Source organism: Scyliorhinus torazame, chromosome 6 (assembly GCF_047496885.1).
Source record: "Scyliorhinus torazame isolate Kashiwa2021f chromosome 6, sScyTor2.1, whole genome shotgun sequence".
Taxonomy (NCBI): domain Eukaryota; kingdom Metazoa; phylum Chordata; class Chondrichthyes; order Carcharhiniformes; family Scyliorhinidae; genus Scyliorhinus; species Scyliorhinus torazame.
In genome coordinates this window covers 14134223-14151195 of record NC_092712.1, presented here as the reverse complement: position 1 = coordinate 14151195, position 16973 = coordinate 14134223, and the positions used below count along the sequence as shown (strand labels likewise).

General features: G+C 52.5%; 1 protein-coding gene across 1 annotated transcript in view; it reads left to right on the top strand.

Moving 5' to 3' along the window:
- Positions 1–16973, top strand: part of wdr97 (WD repeat domain 97) — a 229449-nt gene that overhangs the window by 25308 nt on the left and 187168 nt on the right. Inside the window, exons 5-6 of the mRNA XM_072507945.1 lie at positions 2906–3027; positions 4846–5500. Of these exons, the coding sequence (XP_072364046.1) occupies positions 2906–3027; positions 4846–5500 (777 nt within the window). The remainder of the gene's footprint in view (positions 1–2905; positions 3028–4845; positions 5501–16973) is intronic.

Sequence of the window (16973 nt, the reverse complement as noted above, 5' to 3'; positions counted from 1 at the left end):
TTGCCCCTCTCACCTTAAACCTATGCCCCCTAGTAATTGACCCCTCTACCCTGGGGAAAAGCCTCTGACTATCCACTCTGTCTATGCCCCTCATAATTTTGTATACCTCTATCAGGTCGCCCCTCAACCTCCTTCGTTCCAGTGAGAACAAACCGAGTTTATTCAATCGCTCCTCATAGCTTATGCCCTCCATACCAGGCAACATTCTGGTAAATCTCTTCTGCACCCTCTCTAAAGCCTCCACATCCTTCTGGTAGTGTGGCGACCAGAATTGAACACTATACTCCAAGTGTGGCCTAACTAAGGTTCTATACAGCTGCAACATGACTTGCCAATTCTTATACTCAATGCCCCGGCCAATGAAGGCAAGCATGCCGTATGCCTTCTTGACTACCTTCTCCACCTGTGTAGCCCCTTTCAGTGATCTGTGGACCTGTACTCCTAGATCTCTTTGACTTTCAATACTCTTGAGGGTTCTACCATTCACTGTATATCTTCTTTGCAATCCTTTCCTCTACATCTCTGGAACTTTTCGGAGGTACCTCAGGTACCTCTACACCTTGTTAGCTCCGTTCCTTCAGGCGGAGGCAATGATAGTAGCATTATATTGATTGAATGGTTACTTGAGCACGTATAAAGAGGTTGATTAATGATACGGACACCAAGGTTAATAATGCTCTTGGGACCATGGGTCAAATCCGGCCATGGCAGATTGTAAAATTTGAATTTGTTCAAATCTGGAATTAAAAGTCTAATGACGACCATGAAACCATTGTCGATTGTCATAAAAACCCACCTGGTTCACTAATGTCCTTCAGGGTGGCACAGCGGTTAGCACTGTTGTTTCAAAGCACCACGGATCCAGGTTTGATTCCCAGCTTGGGTCACAGAAGGTTGTGGAGGTCAAATCACTGAGTGTCTGTAAGGCAGAGACCCCTTTATTGTAGCAAAGATTTACTGGGATGGTCCCACCTGAGGTGGTAGCGACCCCGCAGGGACGATTGAACAGGCTTGGCCTTTTGTTTTCGAAAAGCAAAGTCTGAAGAATGGCCTGATAGAAGTCTTTAAGATTACGAAAGGGTTTGGCTTTGAATGGTGGAGCAGACTCGATGGGCCGAATGGCCAAATTCTGCTCCTATGTCTTATTGCAAATTGAACCAATACAGCAGAACTATTGGGGGGGGGGGGGGCGCGAATGGGAAAGGGGAGGGAAGTGGGATTAATTGACTAGCTGCTTGACATGATGGGCTGAATGGCATCATTCTGTGGCTGCTCCTTAAAGCCGCAATTTGGGTGCACCTCCACCCCAAACTCTGCAGGAACCTCACCAACAGCTCCTCAACGGGCAACTCGAGACGGGCAATAAATGCTGGCTTTGCTGAATGGAAATAAAAGCTGGGCCTCTGAGCCGCTTGTCAGACTTCCGTCTCCAATGACCATATTTTGGGCCATTGCGGTGAACTGTGCGTTAAAGCTGCCCCTGGCGTGGGTCAGGAGTCCCACTCTGGCATGGCAGCCCCCGCTGTATTTGCTGAGAAGGTGCCTCTGTCTTCTCTGGTCTCGCTGCTCGGCCAGCTGAGCTTCTGCTTTCTGCTCACCTCTTCCAATGCCTCACCAAACAGTCAGCTTCCGGACCTCACGGCCGTCAGTCCCTGTCTCCCAGTTGTCAGTGTCAACATCTTGTTTGAAGGTGTCATAGAATCATAGAATCCCAACGGTGCACAAGGAGGCCATTTGGTCCATCAGGTCAGCACCGACCCTTGGAAAGAGCACCTTACCAAGGCCCATGCCCCAACCCTATCCCAGTGACCCCGCCTTAACCTTTTGGACACTAAGGGGCAATTTATCATGGCCAATCCACCGAACCTGCACATCTTTGGCCTGTGGGAGGAAACCGGAGCACCCGGAGGAAACCCACGCAGACACGGGGAGAACGTCCAAAGATGTGCAGGTTAGGTGGATTGGCCATGATAAATTGCCCTTCGTGTCCAAAATTGCCCTTAGTGTTGGGTGGAGGTGTTGACTTTGGGTGGGGTGCTCTTTCCAACAGCCGGTGCAGACTCGATGGGCCGGGTGGCCTCCTTCTGCACTGTAAATTCTATGATAATCTATGATTAATCTAGGACAAAGGTTCGGCACAACATCGTGGGCCGAAGGGCCTGTTCTGTGCTGTATTTTTCTATGTTCTATGTTCCACACACACTGTCACCCGAGGCCGGGATTGAACCCGGGATCCTGGCGCTGTGAGGCATCAGAGCTAACCATCGTGCCGCCGTGCCATCCCTAAAAATTGAGGGCAGCACGGTGGCGCAGTGGGTTAGCCCTGCTGCCTCACGGCGCCAAGGTCCCAGGTTCGATCCCGGCTCTGTGTCTCTGTCCGTGTGGAGTTTGCACATTCTCTCTGTGTCTGCGTGGGTTTCACCCCCACAACCCAAAGATGTGCAGGCTAGGTGGGTTGGCCACGCTAAATTGCCCCTTAATTGGAAAAAATGAATTGGGTACACTAAATTTATTTTTAAACATTGCGAACGAGGAATGTCACTGGCCTGTGCGGCGATCAAACCTGGGACCTGGGTGGTATTTTCCCCGTGCTCAAACAACCTGAACTAACTGCCCATGTCCTTGTAGCGGAGTTCTGGACACCCAGGAGGTCATGACCCAGGGGCCAGCTGACCATTCAGAAGGCCTTTGGACATCTGGCCGTCATCCACCTGATGAGCGTGGCCGGTCCAGTGCAGACGTGATTGGACCAGCGGTGGGCGTTTGGCTGATGGACTGAGCACGCTCCAGGGCCTCGGAGTAGGCGTCCTTGTCGTGCCAGGTGCCCGATTTCCTTTTCAGTGTGTGCACGCACCTGGAGACAGATTCCTCCAATTGACAAATTCTTCATCATACTCTTGAGCAGGAAAATCACGGGGATCACCCTCGTCGAAAACCTGAGATGTGTGGCGACTTCCTCGCGGGACGGAAACATCAAAATATGGGATGAAAATTGGAATCTTCAAATGGTGTTTGTCGGGCACAGAGGTGAGTGGTTCTGGATTGAGAATCCCTGGGATTTGTAAAACCTGGATGGCAGGAATGGATTGTATTACCACACCGATGGGTTAATGTGTTAGCCATGGACACGAGGCCGCCCACCCCAGGGCACCCCCGCCTTCCTGGCTGTTGGCTACTCGATTGGATTCTTCACGATTAACAGTTCCAGAACTCATAAACTGAAAAGTTCAAAGAAAATAGAAAAACACTGCATGGTAATTCTTTTGCAGCTTCTGAGTTACGGGTTAGATGCACCAGGTAGATTAACACAGAATAATGAGCAGTAATATATGACCAGGGGTAGGTCAGTGGGCATGGGGTTTGATTCGGTGGGACTTGGGTTTGGGGGCGACAGAATTTTGAAAGAATTGAAAGTTATGGACGGTGCGAGCTGGGAGGCTGGTCAGGAAAGTTGGAATGATAGTCTGCTTGGAGGAGATGGTGTCACAGCGGTAATGTCACTGGACTCGCAGTTCACAAGGCCCAGGCTATGGGGACCCGGGTTCAAACCCCACCACGGCAGCTGGTGGGATTTTAAATTCAGCAAATAAATTTGAAATATAAAAGCGGGCCTCAGCAACGGTGACCAGGAAACCAGTGTCGATTGTTGTAAAACCCCATCTGGTTCACTAATGTCCTTTTGGGGAAGGAAACCTGCCGTCCTTACCCGGTCTGGCCTACATGTGACTCCAGACCCACAGCAATGTGGTTGACTCTGAACTGGCCCGCTCTGAAATGACCCAGCCGCCACTCAGTTGGGGAGTTAGGGATGGGCAACAGACACTAGCCCTGCCAGTGACGCCCAGTTCAGACCAAAGGATAAAGAAGCCAATCTCCTCCAACCGCTACACAACTTTGAGCTATCTAAGCTTCAATCATTATAATCGCTCTGCCGATGACGGCCTCGCCATCAATTGCTCATACTGATCTTTAACGTAGCGAAATGGCCTAGGTGCTTCACAGAGGGGGAGGGGGGGAAATCAGACAAAATCTCACACTGAGCCACAAAAGGAGACATTGGGGTGGGAGGGACGTGGACATGTTTAATAAGGGGAATTCCAGAGCTTAGAGCCTTCAAAGCTAAAGGCATGGCCACCATCGGTGGAGCAAAGGAAATTAAGGTGTTGCTCAAGAGGCTGAAATTAGCAGGGGCGGTAATCATAGGCCCTAAACTCTGGAATGTCCTCCCCATCCTTTCTCCTCGTAATAGACTGTTTAAAATCTACCTATTTGGCCAGAGTTTTGGCCACCTGTCCACATATCTCCTTATTTGAAATGAAATGAAATGAAAATTGCTTATTGTCACAAGTAGGCTTCAATGAAGTTACTGTGAAAAGCCCCTAGTCGCCACATTCCGCCGCCTGTTCGGGGAGGCTGTTACGGGAATTGAACCGTGCTGCTGGCCTGCCTTGGTCTGCTTTCAAAGCCAGCTATTTAGCCCAGTGAGCTAAACCAGCCCCTCCATGTCAAATGTGTTTGATAATTGCTGCTGCCAAGCGTATTAAGAAGTAAAAAAAAAATTTAGAGTACCAAATTATTTTTTTTTCCAATTAAGGGGCAATTTAGCGTGGTAAATCTACCTACCCTGCACATCTTTGGGTTGTGGGGGTGAGACCCACACCGACATGGGGAGAATGTGCAAACTCCACACGGGTCCTCGGCGGCGTGAGGCAGCAGTGGCAACCTCTGCCCCGCCCCACTGCACCTTGGGAAGTTAAAAGCGCTTTTTAAATACAGGTTATTTTGGTCACAATGATCGGGAATCGCCCGCAAATAAAACCCGCTTTACCCTGTCTATTTCTGCAGGTCCTGTCACTGCGCTCGTTATCTACCCCCACGGTCCGTATCTTCTCTCTGCCTCTGAGGACGGGACCCTCAGAGTGTGGAGCCTGGAACTGTCAGACAAAGTGGACGAGATCCAGATGGGGACAACAGTCACTCGATTGGGGACAAAGCTCGGGGAGGATAGTATATTCTCCTGCGCTAACCAGAGGCTGGATCTGTGGACCATCAAACACCTGTACAAACCGCACACCTCCATTGGTTACACCGTGATGGCCATCAAGGCGAGCTCCATTGGCCCAGCCAGCCAATTCCCCACGCGGGCGTCCTGCTCCTGTGCTGACGGAACAGCGCGGCTGGTCTCCCCGGATACCGGAGACATCATCACCACCCTCCTGCTGGAGAAGGGCCAGCAGGCGATGGACCTGGATTACTGCCTGGCCAGGGAGGTGTTGCTGGTTCTGACCAATCAAGGAGACCTGTTGAAAGCCAACTCCTTGACCAACCCCATGTCGGTTCGGTGGAAGGTGCCGGCGAGCACTCAGGCGTCACAGTTCTGCTGCTTCTGTATCTACAAACACACGGTCGACACGGAGCTGACCCACGCCCGGTGGTTGCAAGCGGTGGCTGGAGGAAGCGAGGAAAAGATCAGGATTTTAGGAGTGAAGGACAATGACAGGTGAGCACAGTAAGAAGTCTATCAACATCAGGTTAAAGTCCAACAGGTTTGTTTGGAATCATGAGCTTTCGGAGCACTGCTCCTTCCTCAGGCGAATGAAGAGGTAGGTTACACAAACACAATATATATAGACAAAGCCAATGGTGCAAGATGATACTTTGAATGTGAGTCTTTGCCGGTAATTAAGTCTTTACAGGTCCAGACGGTGGGACAGGCGAGAGAGAGGATGGAAATGTATTTATGTCAGAGTGTTCACCACCCGCTGTTTTCATCATCACAGACAAACCTTTGCATTCCGCCAACATTTACCAATTGGATAATGAAACTAGATTTCTTTGTGTTAGTGATCGAGGGATAATATTGCCCAGGGCGCTGGGGATTACTCTCATTGCTCGAATAGTGTCATGTGATCTTTCACATTTACCTGGGGACACAAATGGCACCTCGGTTTAATGCCTCATCTGAAAGGATGGCATCGCCGGCAGTGCGGGGCGCCCTCCAATCTGCATTGCAATGTCAGCCTGGGTTTTTTTGTGGGTCCAAACCCTGGAGGGGGAACTCGAACCCAGGGCTGCCTAGTGAGAATGCTATACTGGACCACAGGTGAGACACGAAGAACATCACAAAGACTCCTGAAGGGTAGTCACTGTTGTGATGTAGGAAACACAGCAGCCATTTTGCACAGCAAGCTCCCACAAACAGCAACACGTTCAGGACCAGACAATCGGTGTTCGTGATGTTGTTCTCGGCTACCGGGCAATTTCACTTTGAAGGAACTTCCTAAACCTTCATTGGAGACCCTCATATGTGCAGTGGTCACAGAGCTCACTGGACATTGCCCACCACGACCGAGAGCAAACTGCACATGCCCCAGAAAGATTTGACCCCTTCATATCCCATGGGGCACAGATAAATGCCATAATGCTTCTTGAATTAATTCAGCTAACTCGGGACAAGCTGGAGAGGATCTCAGAGTTCCTGAACCCCCTTATACGTCCCACACCAAGGAATAGAACATAGAACATTACAGCACAGTACAGGCCCTTTGGCCCTCGATGTTGCGCCGACCTGTGAAACCACTCTAAAGCCCATCTGCACTATTCCCTCATCGTCCATATGTCTATCCAATGACCATTTGAATGTCCTCGGTATTGGCGAGTCCACTACTGTTGCAGGCAGGGCATTCCACGCCCTTACTACTCTATGAGTAAAGAACCTACCTCTGACATCTGTCTTGTATCTATCTCCCCTCAATTTAAAGCTATTTCCTCTTGCGCTAGACATCACCATCCAAGGAAAAAGGCTCTCACTGTCCACCCTATCCAATCCTCTGATCATCTTGTATGCCTCAATTAAGTCACCTCTTAACCTTCTTCTCTCTAACGAAAACAGCCTCAAGTCCCTCAGCCTTTCCTCATAAGATCTTCCCTCCATACCAGGCAACATTCTGGTAAATCTCCTCTGCACCCTTTCCAATGCTTCCACATCCTTCCTATAATGCGGCGACCAGAATTGCACGCAGTACTCCAAATGCGGCCGCACCAGAGTTTTGTATAGCTGCAACATGACCTCATGGCTCCTAAACTCAATCCCTCTACCAATAAAAGCTAACACACCGTACGCCTTCTTAACAACCCTCTCAACCTGGATGGCAACTTTCAGGGATCTATGTACATGGACACCGAGCTCTCTCTGCTCATCCACACTGCCAAGAATCTTACCATTAGCCCAGTACTCAGTCTTCCTGTTATTCCTTCCAAAATGAATCACCTCACACTTTTCTGCATTAAACTCCATTTGCCACCTCTCAGCCCAGCGCTGCAGCTTATCTATGTTCCTTTGTAACTTGTAACATCCTTCCACACTGTCCACAACTCCACCGACTTTAGTGTCATCTGCAAATTTACTCACCCATCCTTCTACGCCCTCCTCCAGGTCATTTATAAAAATGACAAACAGCAGTGGCCCCAAAACAGATCCTTGTGGTACACCACTAGTAACTGGACTCCAGTCTGATCATTTCCCATCAACCACCACCCTTTGTCTTCTTCCAGCTAGCCAATTTCTGATCCAAACTGATAAATCTCCCTGAATCCCATGCCTCCGTATTTTCTGCAGTAGCCTACCGTGGGGAACCTTATCAAACGCTTTACTGAAATCCATACACACCACATCAACTGCTTTACCCTCATCCACCTGTTTGGTCACCTTCTCAAAGAACTCTATAAGGTTTGTGAGGCACAACCTACCCTTCACAAAACCGTGATCAAGGCCAAAGGCTCAGCAATCTCCTCCCTAGCTTCCCAGAGAATCCTAGGATAAATCCCATCCGGCCCAGGTGACTTATCTATTTTCACACTTTCCAGAATTGCTAACAACTCCTCCTTATGAACCTCAAGCCCTTCTAGTCTAGTAGCCTGAATCTCAGTATTCTCCTCGACAACATTGTCTTTTTCCTGTGTGAATACTGACGAAAAATATTCATTTAGCACCTCTCCTATCTCCTCGGACTCCAAGCACAAATTCACACTACTGTCCTTGACTGGCCCTACTCATACCCTAGTCATTCTTTTATTCCTGACATATCTATAGAAAGCTTTAGGGTTATCCTTGATCCTACCTGCCAAAGACTTCTCATGCCCCTTACTGGCTCTTCTTAGCTCTCTCTTTAGGTCCTTCCTAGCTAACTTGTAACTCTTGAGCGCCCTGACTGAACCTTCATGTCTCATCTTTACATAAGCCTCCTTCTTCCTCTTGACAAGTGTTTCGACTGCTTTAGTAAACCACGGTTCCCTCACTCGACCACTTCCTCCCTGCCTGACAGGTACATACTTATCAAGGACACGCAGTAGCTGTTCCTTGAACAAGCTCCACATTTCCATTGTGCCCATCCCCTGCAGTTTTCCTCTTCATCCGATGCATCCTAAGTCTTGCCTCATCGCATCATAATTGCCTTTCCCCCAGATATAACTCTTGCCCTGCGGTATATACCTATCCCTTTCCATCACTAAAGTAAACTTCATCGAATTGTGGTCACTATCACCAAAGTGCTCACCTACCTCCAAATCTAACACCTGTCCTGGTTCATTACCCAGTACCAAATCCAATATGGCCTCGCCTCTCATTGGCCTATCTACATACTGTGTCAGGAAACCCTCCTGCACACATTGGACAAAAACGGACCCATCTAATGTACTCGAACTATAGCGTTTCCAGTCAATATTTGGAAAGTTAAAGTCCCCCATAACAACTACCCTGTTGTTTTCGCTCCTATCCAGAAGCATCTTTGCCATCCTCTCCTCTACATCTCTGGAACTTTTCGGAGGCCTATAGAAAACCCCTAACAGGGTGACCTCTTCTTTCCTGTTTCTAACCTCAGCCCATACTACCTCAGTAGACGAGTCCTCATCAAACGTCCTTTCTGCCACCGTAATACTGTCCTTGGCTAACAATGCCACCCCTCCCCCTCTTTTACTACCTTCCCTGAGCTTACTGAAATATCTAAATCCTGGCACCTGCAACAACCATTCCTGTCCCTGCTCTATCCATGTCTCCAAAATGGCCACAACATCGAAGTCCCAGGGACCAACCCATGCCGCAAGTTCACCCACCTTATTCCGGATACTCCTGGCATTGAAGAAGACACACTTTAAACCACCTTCCTGCCTGCCGGTACACTCCTGCAACTTTGAAACCCTACTCATGACCTCATTACTCTCAACCTCCTGTATACTGGAGCTACAATTCAGGTTCCCAAGCCCCTGCTGAACTAGTTTAAACCCTCCCGAAGAGCATTAGCAAATTTCCCCCCCAGAATATTGGTACCCCTCCAGTCCAGGTGTAGACCATCCCGTTTGTAGAGGTCCCACCGACCCCAGAATGAGCCCCAATTATCCAGAAATCTGAAACTCCCCCTCCTGCACCATCCCTGTAGCCACGTTTTCAACTCATCTCTCTCCATATTCCTCGTCTCGCTATCACGTGGCACGGGTAACAACCCAGAGATAATAACTGTTTGTCCTAGATCTAAGTTTCCATCCTAGCTCCCTGAATTCCTGCCTTACATCCCTATCCCTTTTCCTACCGATGTCGTTGGTACCTATGTGGACCACGACTTGGGGCTGCTCCCCCTCCCCCTTAAGGATCACAAAAACACAATCCGAGACATCACGCACCCTGGCACCTGGGAGGCAACACACCAACTGTGAGTCTCTCTGGTTCCCACAGAATCTCCTATCTATCCCCCTAACTATGGAGTCTCCAATGACTAATGCTCTACTCCTCTCCCCCTTCCCTTCTGAGCAACAGGGACAGTCTCTGTGCCAGAGACCTGTACCCCATGGCTTACCCCTGGTAAGTCCCCCCCCCCCCCCCCCCCCCCGCCCCACAACAGTATCCAAAGCGGTATACTTGTTACTAAGGGGAACGACCAAAGGGAATCCCTGTACTGACTGCTTCCTCCCAGCCCCTCTCACCGTCACCCATCTATCTTTATTCTTCGGAGTAACTACATCCCTGAAGCTTCTATCTATGACCACCTCTGCCTCCCGAATGATCCGAAGTTCATCCAGCTCCAGCTCCAGTTCCCTAACGCGGTTTCTGAGGAGCTGGAGATGGGTGCACTTCCCACAGATGAAATCAGCAGGGACACTGACAGCGTCCCTCACTTCAAACATCCCGCAGGAGGAACATTGCACTGCCTTCCCTGCCATCCCCTCTAGATAAAAAAAGAAAAAGAAAGAGCTTACCTGTTATTCACTCCCCTTCTCAGCAAGCACTCACTCAGCAACCTCTGCGCCCCGCACGATAACACCTGAGGGAAAATAAAATAAAAACAACTTACCAGTCACCAGCCAATCCCTTACCAGGAGGCCGTGGCGTCACGGTTCAACTTTCAAATTCTCCCTGCCCTCGAGCCTTCCTCTTGATCCTTACAGCGGCTGGGTTTTTTTGGATAGAGGAGTGGGTAGGGAGGGAAACACTGACGAAGTGTTTCGGGTTTAATGTATTCCAAAATCACATCCACGTTTTGATCGAAGAGGGAAGACTCTTTGGGGGGTGGGGGGGGGGGGGGGGGGGGGGGGGGGGCTGGGCTGGGGAGGAAGGTGGGTACTTGTGCAAAACGTGCCAGCTACTGGTCAGTGGGGGATTTGCACCTCTGAGTCAGATTGTCACAGGGTTTAAGGCCCACTAGAGGGACTTGACAATAATCCAGGAGGGTGGATCAGTATAGTACTGACGGAGTGCTGCACTGTCAGAGGGTCAGTACTGAGGGAGTGCTGCACTGTCAAGAGGGTCAGTACTGAGGGAGCGCAGCACTGTCAGAGAGTCAGTACTAAGGGAGTGCCGCACTGTCAGAGGGTCAATACTGGGGGAGTGCTGCACAGTCAGAGGGTCAGTACTGAGGGAGTGCTGCACTGTCAGAGGGTCAGTACTGAGGGAGTGCTGCACAGTCAGAGGGTCAGTACTGAGGGAGTGCCGCACTGTCAGAGGGTCAGTACTGGGGGAGTGCTGCACTGTCAGAGGGTCGGTACAGAGGGAGTGCTGCACTGTCAGAGGGTCAGTACTGAGGGAGTGCTGCACTGTCAGAGGGTCAGTACTGAGGGAGTGCCGCATTGTCAGAGGGTCAGTACTGTGGGAGTGCTGCACTGTCAGAGGGTCAGCACTGAGGGATTGCTGCACTGTCAGAGGGTCAGTGCTGAGGGAGTGCTGCACTGTCAAAGGGTCAGTACTGAGGGAGTGCCGCACTGTATGAGGGTCAGAACTGAGGGAGTACTGCACTGTCAGAGGGTCAGTACTGAGGCAGTGCTGCACTGTCGGAGGGTCAGTACTGAGGGAGTGGCGCACTCTCAGAGGGTCAGTATTGAGGGAGTGCTGCACTGTCAGAGGGACAGTACTGAGGGAGTGCAGCGCTGTCAGAGGGTCAATACTGAGGGAGTGCTGCACTGTCAGAGGACCAGTACTGAGGGAGTGCTGCACTGTCAGAGGGTCAGTACTGAGGGAGTGCTGCACTGACAGAGGGACAGTACTGAGGGAGTGCTGCAATGTTAGAAGGTCAGTGCTGAGGGAGTGCCGCACTGTATGAGGGTCAGTACTGAGGGATTACTGCACTGTTGGAGGGTCAGTACTGAGGGACTGCTGCACTGTCGGAGGGTCAGTACCAAAGGACTGCTGCTGTGTTTGAGGGTCAGCACTGAGGGAGAGCTGCATTGTCGGAGGGTCAGTACTGAGGGAGTGCTGCATTGTCAGTGGGTCAGTACTGAGGGAGGGCAGCACTGTCAGAGGGACAGTACTGAGGGAGTGCCGCACTGTCAGAGGGTCAGTACTGAGGGAGTGTTGCACTGTCAGAGGATCAGTACTGAGGGAGTGCTGCACTGTCAGAGGGTCAGTACTGAGGGAGTGCTGCGCTGTCAGAGGGTCAGTACTGAGGGAGTGCTGCACTGTCAGAGGATCAGCACTGAGGGAGTGCTGCACTGTCAGAGGGTCAGTATTGAGGGAGTGCTGCACTGTCGGAGGGTCAGTATTGAGGGAGTGCTGCACTGTCGGAGGGTCCGTACTGAGGGAGTGCTGCACTGTCGGAGGGTCAGTACTGAGGGAGTGCTGCACTGTCAGAGGGTCCGCACTGAGGGAGTGCTGCACTGTCAGAGGGACAGTACTGAGGGTGTGCCGCACTGTCAGTGGGTCAGTACGGAGGAGTGCTGCACTGTCAGAGAGTCAGTACTGAGGGAGTGCTGCTGTGTCAGAGGGTCAGTACTGAGGGGGTGATGCACTGTCAGAAGGTCAGTACTGAGGGAGCGCTGCACTGTCAGAGGGTCGGCACAGAGGGAGCGCTGCACTGTCAGAGGGTCAGGACTGAGGGAGTGCTGCACTGTCAGAGGATCAGTACTGATTGAGTGCTGCACTGTCAGAGGGTCAGTACTGAGGGAGTGCTGCAATGTTAGAGGGTTAGTACTGAGGGAGTGCTGCACTGTCAGAGGGTCAGTGCTGAGGGAGTGGCGCACTGTATGAGGGTCAGTACTGAGGGAGTACTGCACTGTTGGAGGGTCAGGACTGAGGGACTGCTGCACTGTCGGAGGGTCAGTACCAAAGGAGTGCTGCTGTGTTTGAGGGTCAGCACTGAGGGAGAGCTGCATTGTCGGAGGGTCAGTACTGAGGGAGTGCTGCATTGTCAGTGGGTCAGTACTGAGGGAGTGCCGCACTGTCAGAGGGTCAGTACTGAGGGAGTGGCGCACTGTCAGTGGGTCAGTACTGAGGGAGTGCAGCACTGTCAGAGGGACAGTACTGAGGGAGTGCCGCACTGTCAGAGGGTCAGTACTGAGGGAGTGTTGCACTGTCAGAGGATCAGTACTGAGGGAGTGCTGCACTGTCAGAGGGCCAGTACTGAGGGAGTGCTGTACTGTCAGAGGGACAGTACTGAGGGAGTGCTGCACTGTTAGAGGGTTAGTACTGAGGGAGTGCCGCACTGTAAGAGGGTCAGTACTGAGGGAGCGCTGCACTGTCAGAGGGTCAGTACTGAGGGAGTTCTGCGCTGTCAGAGGGTCAGTACTGAGGGAGTGCTGCACTGTCAGAGGGTCAGCACTGAGGGAGTGCTGCACTTTCGGAGGGTCAGTACTGAGGGAGTGCAGCACTGTCGGAGGGTCAGTACCAAAGGAGTGCTGCTGTGTTTGAGGGTCAGTACTGAGGGAGAGCTGCATTGTCGGAGGGTCAGTACTGAGGGAGTGCTGCATTGTCAGTGGGTCAGAACTGAGGGAGTGTCGCACTGTCAGAGGGTCAGTACTGAGGGAGTGCTGCACTGTTGGAGGGTCAGTACTGAGGGACTGCTGCACTGTCGGAGGGTCAGTACCAAAGGACTGCTGCTGTGTTTGAGGGTCAGCACTGAGGGAGAGCTGCATTGTCGGAGGGTCAGTACTGAGGGAGTGCTGCATTGTCAGTGGGTCAGTACTGAGGGAGGGCAGCACTGTCAGAGGGACAGTACTGAGGGAGTGCCGCACTGTCAGAGGGTCAGTACTGAGGGAGTGTTGCACTGTCAGAGGATCAGTACTGAGGGAGTGCTGCACTGTCAGAGGGTCAGTACTGAGGGAGTGCTGCACTGTCAGAGGGACAGTACTGAGGGAGTGCTGCACTGTTAGAGGGTTAGTACTGAGGGAGCGCTGCACTGTCAGAGGGTCAGTACTGAGGGAGTGCTGCGCTGTCAGAGGGTCATTATTGAGGGAGTGCCGCACTGTAAGAGGGTCAGTACTGAGGGAGCGCTGCACTGTCAGAGGGTCAGTACTGAGGGAGTGCTGCACTGTCAGAGGATCAGTACTGAGGGAGCGCTGCACTGTCGGAGGATCAGTACTGAGGGAGTGCTGCACTGTCAGTGGGTCAGTACTGAGGGAGTGCTGCACTGTCAGAGGGTCAGTACTGAGGGAGTGCTGCACTGTCAGAGGGGCAGTACTGAGGGAGTCCTGCACTGTCTGAGGGTCAGTACTGAGGGAGTGCTGCACTGTCAGAGGGTCAGCACTGAGGGAGTGCTGCACTTTCGGAGGGTCAGTACTGAGGGAGTGCAGCACTGTCGGAGGGTCAGTACCAAAGGAGTGCTGCTGTGTTTGAGGGTCAGTACTGAGGGAGAGCTGCATTGTCGGAGGGTCAGTACTGAGGGAGTGCTGCATTGTCAGTGGGTCAGAACTGAGGGAGTGTCGCACTGTCAGAGGGTCAGTACTGAGGGAGTGCTGCACTGTCAAAGGGTCAATATTGAGGGAGTGCTGCACTGTCAGAGGGTCAGTACTGAGGGAGTACTGCACTGTTGGAGGGTCAGTACTGAGGGACTGCTGCACTGTCGGAGGGTCAGTACCAAAGGACTGCTGCTGTGTTTGAGGGTCAGCACTGAGGGAGAGCTGCATTGTCGGAGGGTCAGTACTGAGGGAGTGCTGCATTGTCAGTGGGTCAGTACTGAGGGAGGGCAGCACTGTCAGAGGGACAGTACTGAGGGAGTGCCGCACTGTCAGAGGGTCAGTACTGAGGGAGTGTTGCACTGTCAGAGGATCAGTACTGAGGGAGTGCTGCACTGTCAGAGGGTCAGTACTGAGGGAGTGCTGCACTGTCAGAGGGACAGTACTGAGGGAGTGCTGCACTGTTAGAGGGTTAGTACTGAGGGAGCGCTGCACTGTCAGAGGGTCAGTACTGAGGGAGTGCTGCGCTGTCAGAGGGTCATTATTGAGGGAGTGCCGCACTGTAAGAGGGTCAGTACTGAGGGAGCGCTGCACTGTCAGAGGGTCAGTACTGAGGGAGTGCTGCACTGTCAGAGGATCAGTACTGAGGGAGCGCTGCACTGTCGGAGGATCAGTACTGAGGGAGTGCTGCACTGTCAGTGGGTCAGTACTGAGGGAGTGCTGCACTGTCAGAGGGTCAGTACTGAGGGAGTGCTGCACTGTCAGAGGGGCAGTACTGAGGGAGTCCTGCACTGTCTGAGGGTCAGTACTGAGGGAGTGCTGCACTGTCAGAGGGTCAGTACTGAGTGAGTGCCGCATTGTCAGAGGGTCAGTACTGTGGGACTGCTGCACTGTCAGAGGGTCAGCACTGAGGGAGTGCTGCACTGTCAGAGGGTCAGTGCTGAGGGAGTGCTGCACTGTCAGAGGGTCAGTACTGAGGGAGTGCCGCACTGTCGGAGGGTCAGTACCAAAGGAGTGCTGCTGTGTTTGAGGGTCAGTACTGAGGGAGAGCTGCATTGTCGGAGGGTCAGTACTGAGGGAGTGCTGCATTGTCAGTGGGTCAGAACTGAGGGAGTGTCGCACTGTCAGAGGGTCAGTACTGAGGGAGTGGCGCACTGTCAGAGGGTCAGTACTGAGGGAGTGCCGCACTGTCAGAGGGACAGTACTGAGGGAGTGCCGCACTGTCAAAGGGTCAATACTGAGGGAGTGCTGCACTGTCAGAGGGTCAGTACTGAGGGAGTGTTGCACTGTCAGAGGATCAGTACTGAGGGAGTGCTGCACTGTCAGAGGGCCAGTGCTGAGGGAGTGCTGTACTGTCAGAGGGACAGTACTGAGGGAGTGCTGCACTGTTAGAGGGTTAGTACTGAGGGAGTGCCGCACTGTAAGAGGGTCAGTACTGAGGGAGCGCTGCACTGTCAGAGGGTCAGTACTGAGGGAGTTCTGCGCTGTCAGAGGGTCAGTACTGAGGGAGTGCCGCACTGTATGAGGGTCAGAACTGAGGGAGCACTGCACTGTCAGAGGGTCAGTGCTGAGGGAGTGCTGCACTGTCAGAGGATCAGTACTGAGGGAGCGCTGCACTGTCGGAGGATCAGTACTGAGGGAGTGCTGCACTGTCAGTGGGTCAGTACTGAGGGAGTGCTGCACTGTCAGAGGGTCAGTACTGAGGGAGTGCTGCACTGTCAGAGGGGCAGTACTGAGGGAGTGCTGTACTGTCAGAGGGTCAGTACTGAGGGAGTGCCGCACTGTCAGAGGGTCAGTACTGGGGGAGTGCTGCACTGTCAGAGGGTCGGTACTGAGGGAGTCCTGCACTGTCTGAGGGTCAGTACTGAGGGAGTGCTGCACTGTCAGAGGGTCAGTACTGAGTGAGTGCCGCATTGTCAGAGGGTCAGTACTGTGGGAGTGCTGCACTGTCAGAGGGTCAGCACTGAGGGAGTGCTGTACTGTCAGAGGGTCAGTGCTGAGGGAGTGCTGCACTGTCAGAGGGTCAGTACTGAGGGAGTGCCGCACTGTATGAGTGTCAGAACTGAGGGAGTACTGCACTGTCAGAGGGTCAGTACTGAGGCAGTGCTACACTGTCGGAGGGTCAGTACCAAAGGAGTGCTGCTGTGTTTGAGGGTCAGTACTGAGGGAGAGCTGCATTGTCGGAGGGTCAGTACTGAGGGAGTGCTGCATTGTCAGTGGGTCAGAACTGAGGGAGTGTCGCACTGTCAGAGGGTCAGTACTGAGGGAGTGGCGCACTGTCAGAGGGTCAGTACTGAGGGAGTGCCGCACTGTCAGAGGGACAGTACTGAGGGAGTGCCACACTGTCAAAGGGTCAATACTGAGGGAGTGCTGCACTGTCAGAGGATCAGTACTGAGGGAGTGCTGCACTGTCAGAGGGCCAGTGCTGCGGGAGTGCTGTACTGTCAGAGGGACAGTACTGAGGGAGTGCTGCACTGTTAGAGGGTTAGTACTGAGGGAGTGCCGCACTGTAAGAGGGTCACTACTGAGGGAGCGCTGCACTGTCAGAGGGTCAGTACTGAGGGAGTTCTGCGCTGTCAGAGGGTCAGTACTGAGGGAGTGCCGCACTGTATGAGGGTCAGAACTGAGGGAGTATTGCACTGTCAGAGGGTCAGTGCTGAGGGAGTGCTGCACTGTCGGAGGGTCAGTACTGAGGGAGTGCAGCACTGTCGGAGGGTCAGTACCAAAGGAGTGCTGCTGTGTTTGAGGGTCAGTACTGAGGGAGAGCTGCATTGTCGGATGGTCAGTACTGAGGGAGTGCTGCATTGTCAGTGGGTCAGAAC